The sequence below is a fragment of the Rhinichthys klamathensis genome, unplaced genomic scaffold (assembly GCF_029890125.1).
Source record: "Rhinichthys klamathensis goyatoka isolate OS25496 unplaced genomic scaffold, OSU_Roscu_1.1 h1tg000140l_1, whole genome shotgun sequence".
In the NCBI taxonomy this organism is placed as follows: domain Eukaryota; kingdom Metazoa; phylum Chordata; class Actinopteri; order Cypriniformes; family Leuciscidae; genus Rhinichthys; species Rhinichthys klamathensis.
Window position 1 is genome coordinate 1115227 of NW_026606675.1, and position 25208 is coordinate 1140434.

The 25208-nt window shown below is 37.7% G+C and overlaps 1 protein-coding gene across 1 annotated transcript in view; it reads left to right on the forward strand.

Annotated features, from left to right (window-relative positions):
• csmd2 (CUB and Sushi multiple domains 2) overlaps positions 1-25208 on the forward strand; it is a 334540-nt gene that overhangs the window by 188730 nt on the left and 120602 nt on the right. Inside the window, exons 10-15 of the mRNA XM_056257596.1 lie at positions 1964-2085; positions 8864-8967; positions 9706-9818; positions 15922-16104; positions 19628-19954; positions 21254-21448. Of these exons, the coding sequence (XP_056113571.1) occupies positions 1964-2085; positions 8864-8967; positions 9706-9818; positions 15922-16104; positions 19628-19954; positions 21254-21448 (1044 nt within the window). The remainder of the gene's footprint in view (positions 1-1963; positions 2086-8863; positions 8968-9705; positions 9819-15921; positions 16105-19627; positions 19955-21253; positions 21449-25208) is intronic.

Below are 25208 nucleotides of genomic sequence, written 5' to 3' on the forward strand. Positions count from 1 at the left end.
GAAATAAAACAGTTTTGACCTGCGAGTCTGACTGTTGAACTCAACATTGGGGTACATTCTGTGGTCTGAGTAGTGAGTAAAGTGTCTGTGGTCCTGTTGCTTTTGTTTTTAGGTTTACACTTCAGACTGATGTTGTGGAATTGAAATGTACTTCACTAGTTCTTTAGACATGGGATAAAACATTTCAGACATTTTTACTTGCTAAGGATATTATTGTTAACTAAAATTAATACTATTAAAAACATAAAAATACAGCTGAAATAAAATATAAATATTAGTGAAAAACTTAAACTAATTTAGAAATGTTACATTTGCAATAAAATGAAGTAATTTTAGGTTGAAACATTACAATTATTAACTGGAAATAAATAACTAAAACTAAAAAAGAAATGAAATAAATTTAACTGAAATAGCATTGAAAATATTTATTAAACCAAAATTAACATGAAAACTAAAAATATAAAAATTATAAATTATAAAACTATAATAACAACTAAAATAACACATGTGTGATTACATAGAAATTATTTTATATAATTATTTACATATAAATTATAATTATTTTCAGTCTAAATTTTCTATCTGACGATAATGACATTTCATGGAGCTGAAAACCACCTTGAAGTCCAAATTATTAAAATATTTAACATTACAGTAGGCTACATATTGTTTTTGTATCTGACCGAGAGGAACACATCTGTACCAAAATATGTTACATCTGAACATATTTCACAAATTAATCCCAAAAAAAATAATTCCTCTGTAGATACTTTTTTTTGTAGCTGGTTTTATACCATGTTTGAATAATCAGTGACTTTCAATATAAGGCAATGACATTAGTTCTATTCTATTGTTAAGGAACTGTTACGGCTCCTTTTCCCCTCGAAAGCCTCAAATCTTTTGTAAGGGCTGGCTCGATCGATCCAATGGTGGTATTCGATCAGCGGGAGAAGGTCTCTGCGTGTTAATGTCTTTCCGCGTGGCAAAGGGATTTTGATTAAATGCAATACATTTCTCATATGTATTTTCTCGTTATTTCATCCGACTCCATAAAATGAAAAGGTTTTTAATGATATCTGTGTATCATTAAATGTAAGCGAAGGTTTGACTAATTCCTTTTAGCTCTAATGAAATAATATCAAAGTCCGTTAGAAGAATCATCAAATGTAACAATTTATTATGTCAGGTAAATTTATCATCAGTTCAAAGATAATCAATTCAAAATATCAAATGTTCTGGAATAAAAAAGAAGACGAACCCGACATTAGGAAATAGGCTACGTGAAGCTGAGAGTCTCGCGACTCCCAGCTTCACGGGCTCACCTGAGATACAGAAAAGGCCCTGATTTTCTAGTTGCATTTCATTATATAGCCAGACCTCATTTCATATGTAAACATGAGTTCATAGTGGAAATTTACTGTGTTCACCCTCCCAGACTTACTGGTGGCAGAAGTTGATTTACATGGTACCATTTGCTAACAGTGGGAATTAGCATTGAGTTCACATGCACCTTCTGAGAGCAGGAGGGTTTACCCATCCACCCTCCTTTGTGTATGTTATCTAAAATCCTTATTACCTTTCGTTTTACTTATTTGGAAATGAGACATTTGTACCAGTCGCACTGAGACATTTCAAATAATACCAAACATGTATAAAAACCATATGATAGTTGTTCAAATTAAAACCATATAGATTCTTGTGTGAGTTTGCAAGTGAGAATGAAATGGGTGATCTCTGCAAGTGAGAATGAAATGTAGATAAGGTGGACTTTCGTCTCAGGAGAAGAGGGGGGAAGTCAAATGTTGATTTCCAGCAAGGTCCTTTGTCTCATAGACCAGTGGTCAGGTCAATCTCTTCAACCAGTTTTTCCAGTCTTACACTTTCATAGATGAGATTTTCTTTCACTCTATGAAGATTCAAACTGCACAATTTGCTTCAACATGCTTTGTCTCTTTTCTTTCAGCTCCTATGTGTGGTGGTCAGCTCCGTGGCCCTAATGGCATCATCACCTCCCCAAATTTCCCAGTACAATATGACAACAATGCCAACTGTACCTGGATCATCACAGCTTCTGACCCTTCCAAGGTGAATGCTTCCGAAAGTGTGTTCGTATGAACTCGCAGCACACTGCCCAAACATAGCTTCATGCTTGCAATATTAGAACAATTCATTTGCAATGAAATAATATGTATGCCCAGACAGAATCCACAGAGACTTTGTGCACCTTTTCTGTGCTAAATTGGTGGGGGAATCTGATTTAAACTTGTGCTTTAGTGTTTTAAAGTTTGGGGTCTGTATTATTTTTATTTTTCTGAAAGAAGTCTCCTATGCAGACCCAGGCTAAAAATACAGTAAAAATAGACTTTTTTAATATAATTTAAAATAACTGTTTTCTATTTTAATTTATTTTAAAAATACATTTAATTATTGTGATGGCAAAGCTGATTTTTTTTAGTACCCATTACTCCAGTCTTCAGTGTCACATGATCCTTTAGAAATAATTTTAATATGCTGATGTTGTGCTCAATAAACTATTGTTATCAATGTTGAAAACAGTGGTGCTACCCAATATATTTTTCTGGAAACCGTAATTCATGTTTTTCGGGATTCTTTGCTGAATTTATTTGAAATATAAATTCATTAAATAACATTATAAATGTATTTACTGACACTTTTGAACAATTGAATATGTCCTTTTTTTTAATTTTAGGTTGAATCTTACTTACCCCAAACTTTTAAACTAGCGTATATGGAGCTACTCTTACTGGGATCTGAAAGCATTATCAAATTAACTGAAATATTCAATAAGCCAACACACAGTGGGACAGCTTTATGAATTTTAGGTAGCTTTCTGAGTGCACTGTTTCTATGTGGGCCTGCTAATATCTGTAGGTTGCAAGGAAAAGGATACACATATATTGAGAAATGATGTGCAATATCTAGATATCTAGACTCATAAAAAATGAAACATTGGTGATTATATTAAAGGAGAATGGAAGATAAAGAAAACTACATTGAGTGGCTACCACAGGAGAGACAAAACTGCGGCGCTCTGTGTCATGACTTTGGCGTCGAGTTCAAGGCCATTTTCTTACTCGCTTGCCAGATTTTCTTTATCTAGGTTCAAATAAATGGCTTAACAAATCTCTCCCCTCATCACCATAACTCAGTTGGGAGAGAAGGGGAGCAAGAGATGGAGGGCAAATGGAATGGGGTGGAGCGGCTCTATCAGTGCCCCCTGCTCTTTCTCTGCCGCCCAGTTCGCTATTTCATCCTGTGTGCAAAGGACAGTTCTGCTTCACACTGTCACGGCTGGAGAGCGGGGCGCAGATGAAGATGGAACATTGCTGTTTTTTGCTCTTTACAACCGTAATGACATTCTATTTTCGTTCTGACACAATAGTACCCGGAGAAGACGTGAGGTTAGCTGTGAGAATGAGGCAGAACTGGGGCCGTATGAAATGTACCTGACAATGAGCTTTTGATTTCGCTGCAGCTGGTTTGGTGCCCGAGCCAAAGACTCTCCCAGTGTGGACAGACCCCGGCAGCTGTTAAAGCCTTTAGCATCACAGTTAGCTAGAGTTTGACATCATTTAGCATTTGATGATGCATAATGAATATTTTAAAATGAAGTGTGTGTACTGTATATACACGTGTGTTATATATTGTATATATATATATATATATATATATATATATATATATATATATATATATATATATATATATATATATATATATATATATATATATATATATATATATATATATATATATATGGTGTATATATATAAAATGCACCAGTTTTAATGTGAGGAGATAACTATACAGTATCTCACGAAAGTGAGTACACCCCTCACATTTCAGCAAACATTTTAGTATATCTTCTCAAGGGACACTACTATAGAAATTAAACTTGGATACATTTTAGAGTAGTCAATGTGCTGCTTGTATAGGAGTATATATTTACTGTCCTCTGAAAATAACTCAACATACAGCCATTATTGTCAAAATAGCTGGCAACAAAAGTGAGTACACCCTAGGTGATAATAGCTGTACGTCGTTTAACCATGCAACGTCATATGTCCTATTCATCATGTTCATGTTTTTGTCTGCTTGACAGGACAATACAAATTTGTGTATCTTGTATTAGAGCAGTTACAATTTGTGCTTTGACTACAATTCTCTGGATGTTCAACATGGCACCTCATGGCAAAGAACTCTAAGGATTTGAGAATTAGAATTGTTGCTCTCTACAAAGTTGACCTAGGCTATAAGAAGATTGGTAACACCCTGTAACTGAGTTACAGAACAGGCCAGGTTCATACAGAGGTTTTCCAAGACGCAAGGGTCAATCAAAAAAGTAGAGTCCTTGTGCTGTGCGTCAGTTGCAGAAGCTGGCTTAAAAAAACAGACGTATGAGTGCTGCCAGCATTGCTTTAGATGTTGCGGAAGGTCAGCTTGTCAGTGCTCAGACCATACGCCGCACACTGCAACAAGTCGGTTTGCATGGCCGTCGTCCCAGAAGGAAGCCTCTTCTGAAGCTGACTCACAAGAAAGCCCGCAAACAGTTTGCTGAAAGCAACCTGTCCAAGAGCATGAATTACTGAAACCTTGTCCTGTGGTCTAATGAGACTAAGATAAACTTGTTTGGCTCAGATGGTGTCCAGCATGTGTGGCGAAGCCCTGGTGAGGAGTACCAAGATAATTGTGTCTTGCCTACAGTCGAACATGGTGGTAGGATCATGGTCTGGGGCTGCATGAGTGTGGCTGGTACTGGGGAGCTGTGCTTCATTGAGGGAAACATGGATTCTAACATGTACTGTGACAGTCTGAAGCAGAACATGATGCGCTCCCTTCAGAAACTGGGCCGAATGGCATGATAACGACCCTAAACACACCGCCAAGATGACAACTGCCCTGCTGAGGAAGCTGAAGGTGAAGGTGATGGAGTGGCCATGGAGTATGTCTCCAGACCTGAACCCTATTGAGCACCTGTGGGGCATCCTCAAGTGGAAGGTGGAGAAGCACTGTGTGTCTAACATCCAGCAGCTCCATGATGTCAGTGGAAGAGGATCCCAGCAACAACCTGTGCAGCTCTGGTGAATTCCATGGCCAGGAGGATTAAGGCAATGCTAGATACACAAAAATGCTCACACAAAATATTGACACTTTGGACACCGTTTTGACATGTTCACTTAGGGTGTGCTAACTTTTGTTGCCTGCTATTTTGACAATAATGGCTGTATGTTGAGTTATTTTCAGAGGACAGTAAATATATACTGCTATACAAGCAGCACATTGACTACTCTAACATATATCCAAGTTTCATTTCTATAGTATTGTCCCTTGAGAAGATATACTAATATGTTTGCTGAAATGTGAGGGGTGTACTCACTTTTGTGAGATACGGTATATAAATAAGCCATTTGTAGGATGAGTGTAAACACAGTGGCTCTGTGGTGCTGTCATACCATTGATTTGTTTGTTGAAGTGGTTAGACAATTAAACTTCTAGATCAGTCAATGAAGTGAGGTTGAGATGGTACCACATACAATTAGCTGTTTGCTGAGGGATTTACCAGTATGTCTGAACATTGGTAAATTCTTTACATACACTTGCTGCATCCGAAATCGAATACTTCCCTACTTAAATATTATGTGAAAAATAGTATGCCAACAGAGCAGTGTGTCTGAATACATAGTATTTGAAAAATAGTTGGCAAAAACTATCCGGATGACCTACTAATTCCACCAAGATTCTGAAGTGCGCATTCGATGGACACTTACTGTCCCATGAGTCCACAGGAGGGGAGTTGTGAATGGCGGTGAATCGACACAACTGACGCTGTAGGTCACATGATATTGATAACATGGCGGGTGTCCAAATTTCATTCATAATACACACAATCATATTATATAGAACACTACTTTTTTAATAGTTGCAAAGTAAGTTTCACACCAAACATAGTACCTACTATAGCCAACAGTATGCAATTTCAGATGCAGCTGCTATATTGTTGTAACCAATGGGACTTTAGGAGAACTGGGATTCTTTACAGATGCCAAACCTTTGCTAATGTTTAGCTTTTTGGCTATTAGCTTAATATTATTAAATATTTTAACTTTTTCTTCGTTATATGAAATTCACATTTGATTTGATTTTATAGTTTATTTTTGGCACATCAATTGTGTATTTAGGTTACATATCATGCTAACTATGCTATGCAAGTAAGTCTTAGACAAGCAAGACAACAGACCGTGCCATTTATTTCCAAACATGTTAAAAATCTAAATGCAATTAAACACAATGACATAGAGTGGACAAATTAAATAAGCTAGTGAGAGTGTTAGGATGTTGAAGAAACAAAAGGAAATGGGACCCCTATAATGACATTTGGTTAACAGTGTGATATGTCTAATCATCCGAAACGAAGTAACATCCTGAAGTTCAGGAGGAGCCGAGTCTTCAATGCATCAGTACCGTGTTCCCCGCAGCTACAGTTAAAGATCCTCTTGCTACTCAAAGATGTCCATTCTATTTATGTCAACCGTGGTGCCTAATGACGAGTACTGCAAAATGAACTTGGAACTAAAGAATGAGGGAAAACAGATATAACTCTGCAGGGAAATGCAGCATGTGAAACCGCACCGGGCTGAATCCCCCGCTCACAGACAAACATTAGCTCAGAGTCTAGACGCTGTGTTTCTGCCTCAGATGGAGGGATCCCCAGAAGGCATCATAATAGAGAATAAGTTGTTCATGAGAAGACATGGCTGATTGCTTTTGTTGTCCTCTTCATTTTTTAATTATCAGTCTTCCTTTTGTTCTGTGCGCTATCGTCATCCAGCGGGCTGGTATTATCAGCTACTCCACTTCTGCAGGGACTTCCTTTTTGACAAAAAGCTTCACTCCTCCAAGATGTCCCGCTCCCTGCTATGCAGTCTTGAGCATTATCGCTCTCAGCTGCGAGACCATATTCACCATGCCTTTTGTCTGAAAGCCTCAGTGATTTATCCCTATTCATTTATTGATGTTTGTGTGCTTTTATTTGGATGGTTTAAATTATCCTCTCTCTAACATTTAAAAAGGTTGTATAAAAAAAAAAAAAAAAAATTACTATTCCAGATATGCTGTAAAGGAGCTGTACTATGGTACACGCATCAGCTCAGCTTTCTTTGCTCACTGGGTTATTGAGACTGTTAATATAAATAAATTATAAGAAAAGTTTTGCACTCTTTTTACCCATCTACTGGAGAAAGGGGGATTAATTGTGACACTCTCATCAAAGAGAAATAAGCTAAATCTAATACATTACACTGCAGGATTTAAACACTCAACTGTGAAAAGAATAATGTATTTATTAAATATTGTAATAAAAATATATATGACTTCTAAAAAAAAGTGCTCCATTCAATCAATTGAGAATAAATTAACAAACAAACAAACATAAATAAATAAATGAATGATAATAACAATCATAATCATAATGATGATGATGATGATTATTATTATTATTATATTGCAGTTATTACTATTATCATAATTTTTTTGAAGAAACATAGTTTTTGCAATAGTTTTTTTTTTTTCTAATTTAATATTTGCACTAGTTTTTTTTTTTTTTACATTTAGAGACAAAAATGCTTATTTTAATAGTTCATGACTTTTAGCCAAATTATTTAAATGTGATAAATATTTATTTAAATGACATGTATCTGTACACCTGGTTAAAATTACTTTCACATAAAATGGATGTTTACCATTTATGTAGAAAATGTATTTTGATGCTATGTCTTATTTTGTTCTCGAGAAGGTGTTAGTATGTAGTGACGGTCATGTTTGATTGGCTTGCTGGGAGCAGCATTTGCATCATAATCCCTCAATGAGTCAGCTGAGGATTGCCCTGCCCACAGCGCTGTCAGTCATGATCATACACACCGTTACCGTAATGCTACAGGACACGGTGGGGGATACAGGCGAGGTGGGCAGCACACCATCTGTTAAGGGGGTGAATTGAGAAAAAGAAAGGTTCAGAGGAGGTAAAAGAGGATGAAATCTTGTTCACTGGTGGTGTGACCTATCAGACTCCTGGCACTCCACCCATGGCACTCTTAGTTGCGGAGTGTGTTTACCATAGGACAGAATGCAATTTGCATTTATATAAGCTTTTTCATTAGGAGTTATTCTCGGAGCACTCCAAAAACATTATGAATTTGGTGGAAATGTGGCAGCCAATATGAAATGGGAAGCTAGACAGTGAATTTTGTTTATTTTATTCATATTTGTTTTTTTTGCAGTATTCCTTTTTCTGTGTATGAGCAATAAACCTTCATATTTAATTGCTCACCTTTCGATAACTCTTACTTTTCTCCTTTTGTATAAGAAATTCTGCAGTCTTGTTTTCATCTGGGAGAAGAATGAGAAATAGGCACATTTGAATCTTCATTTTCACAAATCATTTTTATAAATTATTTATTTGTTTTCTTCTACAACTGCAGAGAGAGTTTTTCTTTTCTGTTAACTAGTGTGAGAATTTTCTGAGAATGACTGATTTAAAAAAAAAAATAGTTTGAAATGTCTGCTGTAATAACTAGTGTTCTATCTGTCTATCTATCTATCTATCTATCTATCTATCTATCTATCTATCTATCTATCTATCTATCTATCTATCGTCTACACATTGTTATCTATCTGTCTACACAATGATTTAAAAATGATTATTTTAAGTATACTGGAATAGTATTTTCTTGTAGAACTAGATCTAATATGTATACTATTTGTGATTGGAAAATGAGAGTTGTACTGCTTCACTACTGTTCTTACCAAGTTTAGAAATCTGACTCGGATTCTTCACTGTGTGCAGGTGATCAAGCTGAATTTTGAGGAGTTTGACTTGGAGCGGGGCTACGACACTCTAACCGTGGGTGACGGCGCTGTAATCGGCGATCAGCGGACAGTCTTTCATGTGTGAGTACTTTTGTTCATCTTTTGCTTTCTTCTCCATCCTCTCTCAAACTCCTCCCAGGCTGTGTCTCCCACTCTTTAACTGTCCTCTCAGTGTGTATAAACCTCCTCCCCATCTTCTTTCATCTCTACTCGTCCCCTCTTCCTTCAACCCCTCCGTTCTCTCCTCCTCTGCCGTTTCTTCCTTCAGCCCCCCTCTATTTCATCTTGTTTCATCACCCCTCTGAGCAGAACTGTATAGCAAAAATACCCCAAGCTTTATTGTCAATCACTATGAGTCTCAATGTTAGAACAAGATCACTCCTGCTGCAAAAAGCGCATCACATGTCGGTGCCCCATAATGCAGATTTGCACGCCAGATGCTCCGGAAACGTTGCTGAGTGTGTTGTTATTAATTGTGCTGAAATTTATGGTCTTCATAAAGTTTTATCGATGCCGTTTTATGTGCGCTCTCCGGCAGGGGTGTACAAGTGCTTGTGTTCCTTTTGAATGGCCCTGTGTCCCTGGACACTTTCTCTCTGGTTACTCCGAGTCCCCTGATGGTCTAATGTGCTTAATTAGCAGGTCTCATAAGCCCTTATGGACCCATTCCACAGATCCCTGAAGGATAGTGCCGGGGGAATTGGGGAACTCCCAATGTTCTCTGAGATGTGTCAAATGATACTGTACATACTGAAAGTGAAGAATCACCGTTTTATTATTATGTTCCATAATGTCTGTCTCTCTTATTTTGATATGAAGGTTGTCTGGGACTACAACTCCAGATCTGGTGGTCAGTACCAGCCATCAGATGTGGCTCAATTTTAAAACGGATGACACGAGTGGCTCCCTGGGCTTTAAGGTTTCTTATGAAGGTAATTCGAGGAAACTCTATGCTCTAAACTATAATGTTAAGCTAAGCTATAATTATAATTGTGTTATTGTTATTTTTAATATTTTAATAATAATAATAATGTTATAATAATTATATTGATGCTGTTGTTATTATTAATATTTTTAGAATTAGTATTAGTTATCTTATTTTTTATTCTTTATTATTTTAGTTTTAATTTTCATTTATTTTAATCATGATAGTAATTTTGGTAATTATCATTATGTTATTACTTTTTTAACATGTTTACTATTAGTATTAGTTATCTTATTTATTAGTTTAATTCTTAATTATAATTTTTGTTTTGTATTTTATTTGTTTTAATAATAATATTTATTATTATTATTTAATGAATCGCTCCTTGATTTGTACATATTCAAGACTTTATCTCAACAAATATTCATACATGTGATTGAATGTGATTGTATAGTATATCATATATGTATCACATTCTCAAATTATTTATTATTACGCTATGTAGTCGATACAAAAGTAACCGATTGACATACCTGATTAAAACATCTGTAGATCACATTAAAACATGTCAAATGGAGTGCTGTGATTGTACATTTGGTGATTATCGATAGAGTATGCTCAGTTGAAGCATCTTACCGTATTGTCACTGGAGTGATAACCTTTCTCTGTAATCAAAAATGCATTGGGTCTCATTCACTAATAATTGCGTGGATTATTTCGTATTTGTACGCACACGAGAACTTCTCACGAAAAATCGAATGTTAGTGACTAGTGAGCGGATGTGTGTACAAGGTTAGATATTTGCATAAAACGGCCAAACCATCTCCATATAAGGGCTTTCCACACAACCTTTCCTTCACAGCCTTTCGTCAAACATGCTGCTCTCTGCAGACGCGCTCTCGCCAGATCCTCGAGCAATCCCAAGTGTGTCATTCTCAAAACCGGTTCAAACACCTTTTATCCAGACCCAGATTACAGACCTCTCATTAGCCGGCTGTACATATGCGTATATCTGTGTTATTCAGAGAAACCGCACAGCTGAAGCTATAACACAGCTTTTCTTACCCTTTCACTGTATATGAAGAAATACAAGATGAAATTAAATTACATTATATTATTTATTTACATTATGATATAATATAATTATAGTCGTGTTAAGATGAAATATAACTTCTTAATACGATTATATGAGAACAGAGAAAGTGCTTTTTGTGTACGTGTGGTTTCAGTAGTTCCTACATTTTTTCGTAAATTTAGAATACATTTTAGTACGAAAGTTTTGGTGAATTATGATTTGTTTGTGAAAACGATCGTACGCAGATCTCACGGACAAATTTGTGCGTACGCATGCTTGTGAATGAGACCCATTGTTTGTTTGTTTTTCTTCACCATAAGCAATTATGCCTCCTATGATCAGATGGGTGGACATGCAAATACTTTGAATACTTATTTGTTCTTACTTTGTTCATGATTGCATGTAATGTTCATGTTAAAGCAGACGTGTTATCATTATCATAGGTCATTGGAAAAAGTTCACATACAAATAGCTGGTCAAATCTTGGACCATATGATTTCCTTTGAGCAAATTTCTCAATTTTCTTTTAGCTTTCTGCTACGTGACACTCTTGGGGTATCTGCTGAGAGAACGGGAACAACGTGTTCTTTTTTTTAAATTTCCTTTCACTTTCTATTTCTCGCTTCACCATTATACCTTCTGCACACGTGGCGAGGGTCCTCAAAGCAGCTTGTGATCGTTTAACCTTGCTGGAATGAGGGCCATGGGACGGGAAGGATATCATGCAAGAGAGGCTACTAATTTTCAGTTTCAGAGTGTATGTCTGATTGAAAACGAGAACATCAGAACTTTCATACTGGCCCTCTTTCAGAATTGCACCACACATGGGGGACTTTGGCACATTTTATAAATTACAAACCAATATTTGCTGTCAGATCCACAATAAGCCTCCAGGCTCCAGGTTTGTTATGCTTTTATCCACTGCAGAAGCATGAGCAGTATTCATACCCCCCAACATGATTAAAACAATAAGAGACATTTAATGAAGTTGAGGATTCTCTTTGAACCTCTGCCTCCCGCCTAAGGGAAATGATGCACCCCTAAATTATTGCATCTAATATTTTACAATTTTCAAGCATAATTGTTCAGAGAGTCAATGCAGACAATGCTGTTTTTAAGCTAGATCCATGCGCAAGTACATGATATAGTAATTAATTAATCGAATTAATCAAAACTGATTACATTTAAAAAAGTCATATTGTGAAAAAATATGTTTACAATGTGAAAATAATGTTTTACATTTGAATATATTTGATGTAGAATGGTCAGGGTTCCTATGCAGTTTGATTGGAGTAATTTCCAGGTCTGGAAAAGTATGTAAAAACAAAGCAGAGACTATTCCAGACTAGACCAGGCTATTGCCCCTATTTAGTTTTCTATTATAGAAAATTAAGAATTTAATGAAAATAAATGTATCATACAAGAAGTGTGTTTTCATGGCCGCTGTTCTGTGATTCTTTAGTGATTGTCAAACACAACTTCCACCTATTCCGGCATTATCCCATTTCGCGGTGTGATTTATTGGCTGCCACCGAGTGTGCGTTAAAGCAGACCTAAGGCCCTGAAATATGACGTACTGTCCTAACGAAAGCCAATTTTTGAACACTTTTACAATACCAGTTTTTTTTTTTTTTTTTACTTGGGAAATAGGCCCATTTTGTGTCATGGTTTCTCCGCCTCCACTGAGGATGCGTTAAATTGGACATTTGGTCATGACATTAGAGGAACTACCCTATAAGGAAAGCCACATTTTGAGCAATTAGATTTCTATTATTTCATGTGCATCCATTCTCTCGTTTTCTTCATAGTAAGATGGCAGTGACGTTCAAAGGAAATAGGTTATAGTATATGTAAAACTTGAAATTGTAATGCGTAATACATGCGCAAAAAATTCCCTTGCGCATGTGAATAGTTTCTCGAGGGGATGAAAAAGTTTTTTTTTTTATTATTATTATTATTAATCTACAGAGATGTTTGGAAACATATTTATATATTTTTTTAAATGAAAAATGTGTAGGAAGCCTGATTGGACATCTGAGCATCTTTGACACTCCATTCAGAACCGAGCATCATAACTCATGACAAACACCCTGTTATAGTTATTATTTTTTTTATGATCTGATCTAAGCCATAAAAAAAAAAAAAGACAGACCGAAAGCAGGCATGCCAGGGGCATATCCTCTTCCGCTCTACCACTGGAGGATTTACATGTTTAAAATGTCTTTAACTTTAAATTCTTATCTTCTCATTCATTTTTTTTTTGTTTTCCTACGCATCTTCTGGATTTATATGATTCATAACTGCACCTCCAAAGAGAAGTTAAACCATGTATTGTGTGTGTTTGCATGATATTTTACTGTACAGTTGTCTTCCTGAAGTCAGTTGAGCCTACGTAATGATGTGCAAAAATACAGTAAAAGCAGTAATATTGTGAAATAGTATTGCTATGTTTTCTCTTTTAATATATTTTAAAAAGTAATTTATTCCTGTGATGCTAAGCTGAATTTCCAGCATCATTACTCCAGTCTTCAGTGTCACATGATCCTTCAGAAATAATTCTAAAATGTTGATTTGTAGCTCAAGAAACATTTATTATTATTATGTTGAAAATGGTTGTGCTGCTTAATATTTTACAAATGTGCATGCATATCCATATTACAGATTGTATTTTATTTGATTGATTGAAGTTTATTTCAAGCTAAAGAAAAAAAAAAATGCTGACACAATATACATAGAAAAAATAGAACAGTTTATCTCCCATATATATATTGAGGATTTGAATAGTTATACACACTGATATGTGGCTGAAAACATAAGGAGCGTAGCCTATTTGGCGACCCCAGGTGCATGCTGGGAAAAAATGAATTCTTAACTTGTATGATGTGTAAAGATGGATGGATTTATTTGCACTCGTGCCTTCCTGCATTATTAGTAATCCTTCATTAGGAAGTCAATGGCTTCCATCTGTGTTTTCAGAGTTTAAAAAAAAATCAAAGTGACAGATGAATAAATCAGAGGAAATTTGAAATGGGTAAATAACAAATGTCGCCCCTTATGAAAGTCCACATGTCAGCTCTTGAGACAGTTTGTTTGTCACCAAGCAGAAGACAGCTGTAACAAAGTGTTAGCTGGGACACTTAAGGAATGACGCATACAAACATTCCCTCAGGGATGACTTGCTGCGTAACATTTGTCAGCGCAGGAGACACTTTCTCACACGATCCTGTTGCCTTAACTGGTTGATATGGCCAGAAGTAAACTCAGGGTGTAATTCCCAAGATACAGGATAGAGATTCAGTCCAGGTAGAGACCTGTTACATGTCTGAAATCTGAAAAATGCTGCCTTTTCAGACAGTATGTGGAGGTGGGAAGGCATCGAGGCACATCTGAATGTTTATACATCATCATCTCTGACCTATACTGTATGAAAAAGGTTCACCGGGGTTCTATATAGAATCGTTTTTGACTCAATTCTAAAGAACCCTTTCTGCCAAAAAGGTTCTATATAAGAAGAAATGTCTTAAGTGAGTACATAATACTTTCATGTTTAATGGGTCATTTTATTTCAATTTTGTCTAGTAATAAAGTAGGCCTATGTTTGCGAGCTGCTTAATTCATACAATTTTATTAAAATTAAAAATTAAGACTAAATCCATAAAATGATCCCATGATATCTGAAGTGCCTTACAGAATCCTTTATAGAACCTTTTATTCTAAGAGTGCATGAATCAGTCTCATGCTTTTTTAAAGCAAATATTTGAATGTGCTATGCATTTTAATTCGTATTAAAGCATTATAGAGCTTAGTAACATGCTAACGGCAAACTGTAAAGTGCATTTGAGATGTTTCCCATGTTTAAATATTGTTTGCTAATGGTTATTCTGTAAGCTATCAAAAAAGTGTAGTACTCTCAGCTCCATTTAACATATTGTACCATGTACTGTATGTCAAATCAGCAGAAATCACAATTTTCCATAATAAAAACCAAAATGTGAAAAAAAAGTTCTGACTATAGGTAGCCTACCTCACGAGATCTCTTGTTCGCCTGTAGCACTCTCTCTGTCTCTCTCTCAGTAGTGCCGTCTTTCTTTCGCTTTGGCCTTGTGATTCTAAATGAGCCCTGACATATTGAGACAGGTGAGGTTATAAGGGAACAGAGTGAAAAAAAGACAATTCATTAGGAGAGCAAGCCATTCGCAGATGCCATTGGGGCAACATTGAAGGTAATTTGCATTAAAATGCTTTGCTGTCAGATGGTATAAGAAGTATAAGGCGTATATGCAGCATGTAAGTGTGTGTGTAATTTAATGTGTCCCTGCTAAATAATAATGATAATACTAATAATAAATGTTTGAACTGTAATTATAGAATCAGTAAGATGTCAGGTTTTTTTTTTCAATAAATTAATTCTTGAATTTAGCAAGGACACATTCAATTAATCAATGTAATTAAGATTTATATTTGAAATAAATTATGTTCGTGTGAACTTTCTGTTCATTAAAGAATCCTGACAAATTCACTTGACAAAAGCACACATTTGTTTGATTACTTTGATAACAATAATAGATGTTTCTTGATCAACAAATCAAAATATTAAAATGATTTCTGAAGGATCATGTGACACTAAAGACTGGAGTAATGAAAATAAAAATTCAGTTTTTGTCATTACAGGAATACATTCTTTAAAAATATGTTGAATTAGAAAACAGTCATTTTAAAGTGCATTAATATTTTACAATATCACTGTTTTTATTGTATCTTTGATACATTCTAGTAAATATTTATTTGGGTATGCTTATTAGAGCATTTTTTTACTGTAGAGAGAGACGATTTACTGTAAAGAGAGATGAGAGAGTAAATTAATGAATAAAATACTAAATAATTTGTCAGTATAAGCAACAAAAATTGGGATACAGAGACATTAACCTTACAAGTGACCTTACTTTCCCATTCCAAAACCTTGATGGAAACTTTATTAATGAATCCTGTCCCAATGTAAAGGCTATGTCTTTTTTCTTTTCTTTTTTTCTTTCAGAAATTGACCAGGGTGGGTGTGGAGACCCTGGAATCCCAGCCTATGGCAAGAGGGAAGGCACAGGCTTCCGACATGGAGACAAACTTTATTTTGAGTGCCTTCCAGCCTTTGAGCTGGTGGGAAAAAAGAACATTACCTGCCAAAAAAATAATCAGTGGTCAGCCAAGAAGCCAAGCTGTGTGTGTAAGTGACAACCCTTACCCAAAAAAATACATTCCACACCCACATGATCACATTTGGGAGGTTGGTGCACCATTATTACTGTCTGAGCACGTTAGAAAGTGAATCTAATGGCAGTGTCTTTAGTAAAGTATGTCCCCACCGATGCATCCTCTCAGCGGCTGAGCCAAGCCAATGTGACAGTTCATTTAATGCATTTAGTTGCTTTATTTAGTGTATCAGGGTCTTATAATGAAGTTAGCGGATTTAATCGAACTGAAGAAAGCTGATTTGAGAAGTAAATTATTTGTAGAATGCAAGCAGTTGCTTCCGAAAGAGAAAGTTGTTCGTGGCATTTAAATGCTTGAATTGAGTGTCACAGCATATAATGTTGTTTGGCAGTTAATGCTTGTCCAACTTGTTTTGATATTATTGTTCTTTCTCTATTATTTGGATTCATGTATACCGTCAATTTGCCTCAGACTGTAGTCGTTTGTCACTATAATGGCTACCATCTTATTACATCAATTTAAATGCAGTTGACTCACAACTTTGTTTTTTGCTATTTTATGTCATTATTATTAGCTCAGACTGCGAAGTCATTCATATGAGGTGGAACCGTAACAATCCGTCTTCGGTCCACCACTGAGCTCATTTTCATTCTCCCCATGGCTATTTAGTGATGCTTATTGCCCTCTCAGGTTTGTCTCAAATCCTGAAAATGAGTTAATGTCTGCGAATAATCCCAGCAGATAAACACTGTCTTTCCCGGCAACATCTTCAGCCATTATCTTTTGCAATAGGCACAATCACAATATACACACAAAGGCAAATAGTTGTTTTACTATTATTTTATCCCTTCACTTTTCAGGCTACATGAGTATGGAAAACATTGTAGTTCTTTATGAAGGTAGACCCCTGTTTATGTAAAGGGGGAGGGGATTCAAGTTAAGTCTTCCATTGGTCTGACAAACAGAGTCCCACCCTAAACACACACCATTGGTTGAGCCAATGTTGCTGTGTCAGGTTGCTCGGGATGCTTTAACAGACAGTGTTTACATACAAATGACTGACTTATGGTTGTCTTGGTTGCACATCCTCCAAGCTGTAATTTTTCCTCTCCTGCATGGTTTACGTGGGGCATTAAAAATAGAGCCCGACCGATATATCGGCGGCAGATATTATCGACTGATATTAGGCATGTTCCTAACTATCGGTATTGGCATTTATAATGGCCGATAAATTAATATTTTTAAAAATGCGGGTGCGGTGATTCATGTAAGGGTGGCGCTGCCAATAAAGCACCTAAAATCTGTCACAAAGAACTGGCAAAAGTAATGATTGTGAATACATCAAATATATCAAGGAGACATTTTAATTGTTTATTAATAAACAAGTGTTTTCAGTCAGTGTCGCTGCAAAGTTGACTACGCTGACTCGCGATCTTCAGTGAACACGCCAAAGAGAAATGCACATTTCATACGGATTACAGCAGAGAGCAGTCTGTCTTTCGTTTTGAATTGTTCTGTTTAAAAGTAGACATTTCAATATAGATATATTTCTCAGGTTTTCGAGTTTCGGTTCATTCATGAGACGAGTTGCAGTTCACGCGCCGGCGCCTCCGTGTCGAGATTATCTTTTGTCCGCTATACAGTATTTACTTTTTATTTATTAAATCCAGGCAATTGGTTGATGAAACATTAATTAAAAATTAAGATACAATTAATACAAAACGAAATTCACTTTAATGAAAGGCTTTGTGCTTTATGTTTGAGGTCTCTGTGAAAGTCTTAAAGCACTTTAGTACTGCTTTCAGAGCTTGTCACGTCCGTAACATTGTTTTTTCCTCATAAATGCGAACACGAAAAATAAAATAAAATGAATATTTTGTTCTGTTGAGAGCCAACCCTTCTTCATCCGGTGGGTAGTAGCCTATTACTTTTGATTTGCGCAGTGTAATACACAGAATTGATTTCTCTGCTACCAGCCTCTGTCACGTATTGTGTGTGCTTGTGACTATTGCAAGCGCGCAGCTGAGAAGTCCTCATTATATTGTCTGCTATATTTACTTCTTATTTATTAAATTCAGGCAATTGGTTGATGAAACATTGATTAAAATGTGTTGCGCGAGCGACAAATCTCCGACAGTAAACTGATGCCCCATTCTGCTTTAACGGGCGCTTTTTCGCGTCTAGGGTAAACAGCTGTTGCGACGCGAGCAAGAACGGCCACGTCCGGTGTAGACAGTGTTAAAGCTCATTCTGCCTGATAACGCTACGTTACAACATCAAGCAATATTCCAATAATTTATATAATTATAACACTTTATGTTTCACGTTTAGTACATTTTGCTTGCTACTTATTTAAAATAGTATAAACGTACTGTACTGAAGATAAGGTGTTGTCAGTGACACTTTTGATATATTTATTGATACAAGTTATGTTTTATATAACGTGACAAAATTAAAAGACAAAGTCGTTAGTGAAGATTATGCAACAGTATATAATATATATAATAATATAACATGCAATGCAAACTAGTTTGGTTACAGCTCAAATGTATCATTCTCATTCATTCACCCTGTCTCCATTACATATCTTTGTTACACAAGTGCTTGATCACCACATTTGAGTGATCATTGCAAAACGTTTATATATTTATTCTGTTTATACTGTGTATTCTATATACAGTACCCATCAAAAGTTTGTACACACCAATAGGAAAGTGTGTCCAAACTTTTGACTGGTACTGTACTATAAAAATCATACATAATATTGCTACTTTATTATAATATACACATAAATAATATCGGCCGATATCTCGGCATCGGCCCCCAAAAATCCATATCGGTCAGGCTCTAATTAAAAAGCATTACAAGTCATTAAATGGATTTTTCGAAAATTAAGGCCTTAAATGGCATTAAAAAGCATTACATTTGAATCCTACAGGCATTAAAAATTTAGATAGTTTTGAAGAAAATGTCATATTATCAATTTATTTGAATATAGCCTTCATAATTAATCATTTATATTTGCTGTTGCAAAATATGTACGCTAGTGTGATAAACACGCGGAACCAGTTTGGTAATTGCTTGCGTCCGGAGCAAAATTGCCGTTATGCGGAGGTGACGCGGGCATTTTGTACAGCGGTGGAAGTGTTACATTATATGATCCCGCTCTTATTCATGCAATTGCTTTTTAACCATTCAAGAGCGACAAAACAAAAGAGAACGCGCTGCCTGTGTATGTCCCAACGCACACACACACACACGACGCACAGAAAGACGTGTGCCAGTATCGTGCGCACAGACAGCGCGCCAGAAAACGGTTCTCACGTCTAAACGTCATTAAAAAACATTCAATTTAATTTGAAGATACCTGCAGAAATCCTGTCCTGCATTGTTTAAGCAACAACAAATGACCTCCCTATGCATTGTGAATTGATTTTAGCTTCAGTGGCGGTTTTAATCTCCAGTTTGCCTCGCAGCTTGATGTACGACACCTGTGTTTAACAGTTGCGTGTTTTATCTCTTTGTCCCTTTCTCAGTTTCATGTTTCTTCAACTTCACAACTCCATCTGGGGTCTTGCTATCACCAAACTACCCTCAAGAGTACGGAAACAACATGCACTGTGTGTGGCTGATCATCGCCAAACCCGAGAGCCGCATCAATTTAGCCTTCAACGACCTGAGCATGGAGAAACAATTCGACTTTCTGTCCATTAAAGACGGCGGCAAGGCAGAGTCGCCAATTCTTGGCACCTTTTCTGGAGATGTGCTGCCGTCACCCATCACTACCAGCGGCCACGTGGCCCGACTGGAATTTCTGACTGATCATACGTATACAGACCGTGGCTTCAACATCACTTTCACCAGTACGTTTTAATGACAGCTCTATATTTGTGACTTTTCTTTTATGTTTTGTGGTAAAAATAAATCATTTATTCAAGTTATTCTGGGCAAACCTGTTCATACTTGTTTAAGTCTAACATCACATTGAAGTTGGAGACCAAAAAATCACTTTTAGATGTATAATAGATAATAGCGTTTAGATGTTTTGTCAGTGATAGTATGCACTAAATTTGAAAAGTTTCTGGAAGTTAAAAGAGTTCAGAAGTTGTTTTGTTATATGAGATGGATAAAGTTTTATTTTTCCCCTCTAGGGAGAATTGTCTGTATATTGCAACTGAATATATGTCGTCCTTCAGTAATCACTATTCACGGGGCATAGCGTATGGCAGCGGAGTTGATAGATGCTTGAGTATCCATGTGAGGAAGAACAACAAGAGCCACAGATTTAATTGGAATTTATTTCCAAATACATATATAATTAAATAAAGCCACAGTTAATTGAAGCTGTCGGGAGGTGATCCCACATGATTTGACTCCCCATGTGCCGTGTTTTTGGGGGAGTGGGAGGGATGCTCCAATTATTCATGTTAATTAAGGAGATGACAAACTCCATCGAACGGCTTGTTGGCACATGATGGTGATGGATTACACACACAATCTTGGTTTGAGATCTTCTTGAGTCAACAAGTTTATTACCAAGAATGAATGCATGTCCATTGCCTGACTGGAAACACAATAAGAGCAATAATAAGTTTTACAGTACTTTGAGCATTAATGTCAGTGACAGTGTCAGTCGATGACATTGGGATGCGTTTGGCAGACGCTTTTATCCAAAAGGATACATTTTGTCTTTCTTCATGATCCCAGGAATCAAACCCTTGACCTTGGTGGTGTTAGAGCCACGCTGTAGCAGGAATGAACAGATTTCCGGGAGAGATTCTGTCTGCTGATAATACATCTTCTCTGAAGTCCTATTGATAAGCACTGAGTCGCTCCAAGCTTTCCACTGAAGCAAGAAACTTGAGAAGGCACATAAATCAATATTTTGTTCTAAGTAAAATTAATTAGTGTAGTTATACAGCAGAAACGATGTGTCACACTGTTTTCAGTTCAATGGGCATATTGAGAACTCCCTCTTTAATTTATTTGAGGCCTAGTAAAAGTTGTCCATTTTATAACAAAATGTGGACAGTCATTGGACAGGGATAAAAAAAAAAAAAAGATTATATCTCAAATGTTGCTGTGCCCAGTTTTTTGCCCATTTAGGTTCAAGTTAGCATGCACTTCTCTTCCATATTTCATTGTTTTTCTCCCCCATGCAGCGTTTCGACACAACGAATGTCCCGACCCTGGCGTGCCAGTAAACGGAAAGCGATTTGGTGAGAGTCTACAGCTTGGCAGCTCCATCTCTTTCCTGTGTGAAGAGGGGTTCATGAAGACCCACGGATCTCAGACTATCTCCTGCATTCTCAAAGATGGAAATGTTGTGTGGGACAACGCTGTGCCACGTTGTGAAGGTGTGTCCTCTCTCTAATAAATATGCACATTTCATAATTCACAAGTTTGCATGTAACAAAACCAAAATGTTATACTCCATCACCGTTTGCACTTTACTGAACCCTTCGGAAGTTTATTCAAATTTTTTTTTCTTAAAGTACATGCAGCAAAGATCAACTGAAATGTCAGTGGAACAAAAAATATATAATCTTTATTTTCTGTATGTACTCAAGAACTATTAACTGTCTGGATTCTTACAAGAAAAAAAAAAACATCCTCTCATTTAATGAAATGTGCTGCTGTATGCTACAAATCATTTTATGACATTTGTCAAGCAATGCTTTTTATAGATGTCCTTCAGTACACTGAGTCAAGCGATGAGATCATCCGCTTCCCATTGAACACATTCTGTTTCCAGATTTTGCATTTTAGGAAAAACACTCACTGACGTTTCTGTTTTATGTATTTGATTAACCAGACTTATCCACTATCACTAAGGCTAACAAGTGTATTTGTCCTTTTAAATCATCTGGGTTAAATAGATAGTGTATTAGGGTGTAAGGCCTAACCAGCAGAGGGAGCTCTCACCGGAATACTGACTGTGATCCACGCCCTCTTCTTCTACACTCATTTCCTGTTTGCCTGCCTATTTATTCAGAGACCATGCTTTCACTCGTCGCGAAGTATTGCCAGTTTACACTGCCTTACCAAGCGTTATTGTCTACTCTCTACTGCCTGTCTGCCTGTGTATGATTCTGCCTGATTCTCTGCCTTACGATTCCTGGATTACCCCTTTGTATTGGTTGCCTGTTTGGACTGATGTTACTGCTTGGACCCCTTGCCTGCTTCCTGACTTATGCCTTTTGGATCTCCCTATTGGATGTGAAACTTTCTGACAGTCACGTTTGTTCATATCCACTGCCTGCCTTCTCTCAACTGCTAAGGGTGAATCTCACAAATAAACTCCCGCAAATGGATTCTCACTCTGCCTCTGCATCTTCATTACAGAATACTTCGCCTCCTTTGAGTCCAGCGGAAGTTACTAATTTGCAAGCAGCATTTGCTTATCAGAGCGAGATGTTAAAGGGCTACCAAGAACAACTCGCTAAACTCCAGTCAGCCAATGAACATCTGACTCATTACATCCACTCTCTTCCACCATCCACACCAAAGACGGTAAATTTTGCACTTCCTGAGAAGTTTGATGGTTCTGCCGAACAATGTAAGGGCTTTGTTCGTCAAGTCCAGCTTTACTTTGAACACCAAGGGGAAAAGCTTGAAACTGAAAGGAAGAGATGTGCGTTTTTAATGACACTGTTGACAGGTAAAGCGATCGACTGGGCTGCCGCTGTTTGGGACTCTGATTCACGATTCCGAGGTTCAGTGGACTATTTCATTCAACAACTCCGTGAAGTGTTCGAATACCCTGCTGGAGGTAAGGATATATCCACGCAAATAATCCACATCACACAAGGTAACCGCACTGCGGCTGACTACGCTATTGAGTTCAGGACACTAGCTGCACAGAGTGGCTGGAATGATGTTGCGTTAAAAGCCATGTTTCAACGCAGCCTCAATCCCGAGTTACAAACTGAACTAGCCTGTAAGGGGGAAGAAACCTCCTTTTCCGAATTTGTCACTCTCGCCATCAAAGTCGACAATCTCATGAGACAAGCCCCAACACGCAAGAAAAGCAGGGGAGAGCCACCCCGTTTTCTACCCCCCATCACAACAAGACATGATCCGCATGACGAGCCAATGCAACTTAACGTCTCCCGGCTCTCGGAAGGAGAGAGAGAGAGACGCCGGCAACATCAGTTGTGTTTTTACTGCGGTGAAGCAGGTCATCGCAGTCTCGGATGTCCACACAAAACCATCCCCACTCCGAGGGTAAATATCGAACATCTCTCCCTACTCAGTAATAAATCACTTACCTTACCTATCACTCTGAAGTTTGACACCATGTCTTTTGAATTGACAGCGTTGATTGACTCTGGAGCCGCTCTGAATCTTATCAATAAGGACATCATCACAAAGTACAACATCCCCGTTCAGCCATGTAAACCACCCATCAAGATCAAGTCCATTGACGACACGCTCATTGGAGAGGGAATCACTCATCAAACCACTACTATCACTCTCAAAGTCGGCTTGCTTCATCTGGAATCTATCTCGCTGTATGTCGTTGACTCCCCCAAACACCAAGTCGTTCTAGGACATCCCTGGCTATCTATCCACGATCCAGATATCTCCTGGCACCATGGTGAGTTAACTCATTGGTCCCCGTTTTGTCTAAGCAACTGCATCCCCACAACGCCACTGCCTTGTCACACCACCAGCATTGAGAGCCCTGACACCAAGAAAACCGTGAACATCCCTGCTGTTTATCACCATCTCTCTGAAGTTTTCAGCAAAACCAAAGCTACACAGTTACCACCACACCGACCATGGGACTGCGCTATCGATCTCCTTCCCCACGCCATGCCACCCACCTGCAAAGTTTATCCCCTTACTCGGACCGAAAGTGAATCTATGGAGGAGTACATCACAGAGGCTCTGGACTCAGGTTTTATCCGTCCGTCTGTCTCTCCAGCCGCTGCTGGATTCTTCTTCGTTGAGAAGAAGGATGGAGGGTTAAGACCATGCATTGACTACCGGAGACTCAATAATTTAACGGTTAAGTTTCGTTACCCCTTACCTCTAGTACCTTCTGCCCTGGAACAGCTGCGGGAAGCCACCATTTTTACAAAATTAGACTTAAGAAGCGCCTATAACTTAATCCGAATCAAGGAGGGTGACGAGTGGAAAACTGCGTTCCACACCACTAGGGGGCACTACGAATACCAGGTTATGCCTTATGGACTTTCTAACTCACCTGCCATCTTCCAATCATTCATCAATGAAATTTTCAAGGATCTCCTGAATCAGTTTGTAGTGGCATATATTGATGACATTCTCATTTACTCCAAGTCTGAAACAGAACATATCAACCATGTGAAAGTGGTTCTCTCGAGATTACTCAAGAATCATCTCTACGTCAAGGCAGAGAAATGTGAATTCCATGTCAACCAAACCACCTTTTTAGGATATCACATCAATCATCATGGCGTTAAAATGGATGAAGTCAAGGTATTAGCAGTCACGGAATGGCCCCAACCCACAACAATCAAGGAGTTACAAAGATTCCTAGGCTTCGCAAATTTCTACAGACGTTTCATCCGCAACTACAGCACCGTGGCAGCACCTCTAACATCACTTCTGAAGGGTAAACCCACAAAACTTAAGTGGCACCAAGAGGCAACCCAAGCATTTGTCACCCTCAAGGAAAGATTCACGTCAGCCCCCATTCTGAAACACCCCGACCCCAGTATACCCTTCATCGTCGAAGTGGATGCTTCTGACTGCGGAATTGGAGCTGTACTCTCACAGAGACACGGTCAACCAGGCAAAGTTCATCCTTGTGCATTCTTCTCTAGAAAACTAACAGCTGCAGAACGAAATTATGATGTGGGGAACAAGGAACTGCTATCTATGAAGGCCGCCATCGAGGAGTGGCGACACTGGTTGGAGGGGGCAATTCACCCTTTTCAAATCATCACCGATCACAAAAATCTGGAGTACATCAAGGGTGCCAAACGCCTCAACTCACGTCAGGCTCGATGGGCTCTGTTTTTTACTCGCTTCCAATTCACCGTGGCCTATCGACCAGGCAGTCAGAACGGTAAAGCAGATGCACTTTCTAGACGACATGACCTTCCTACAAGAACCAACACCTCTGAA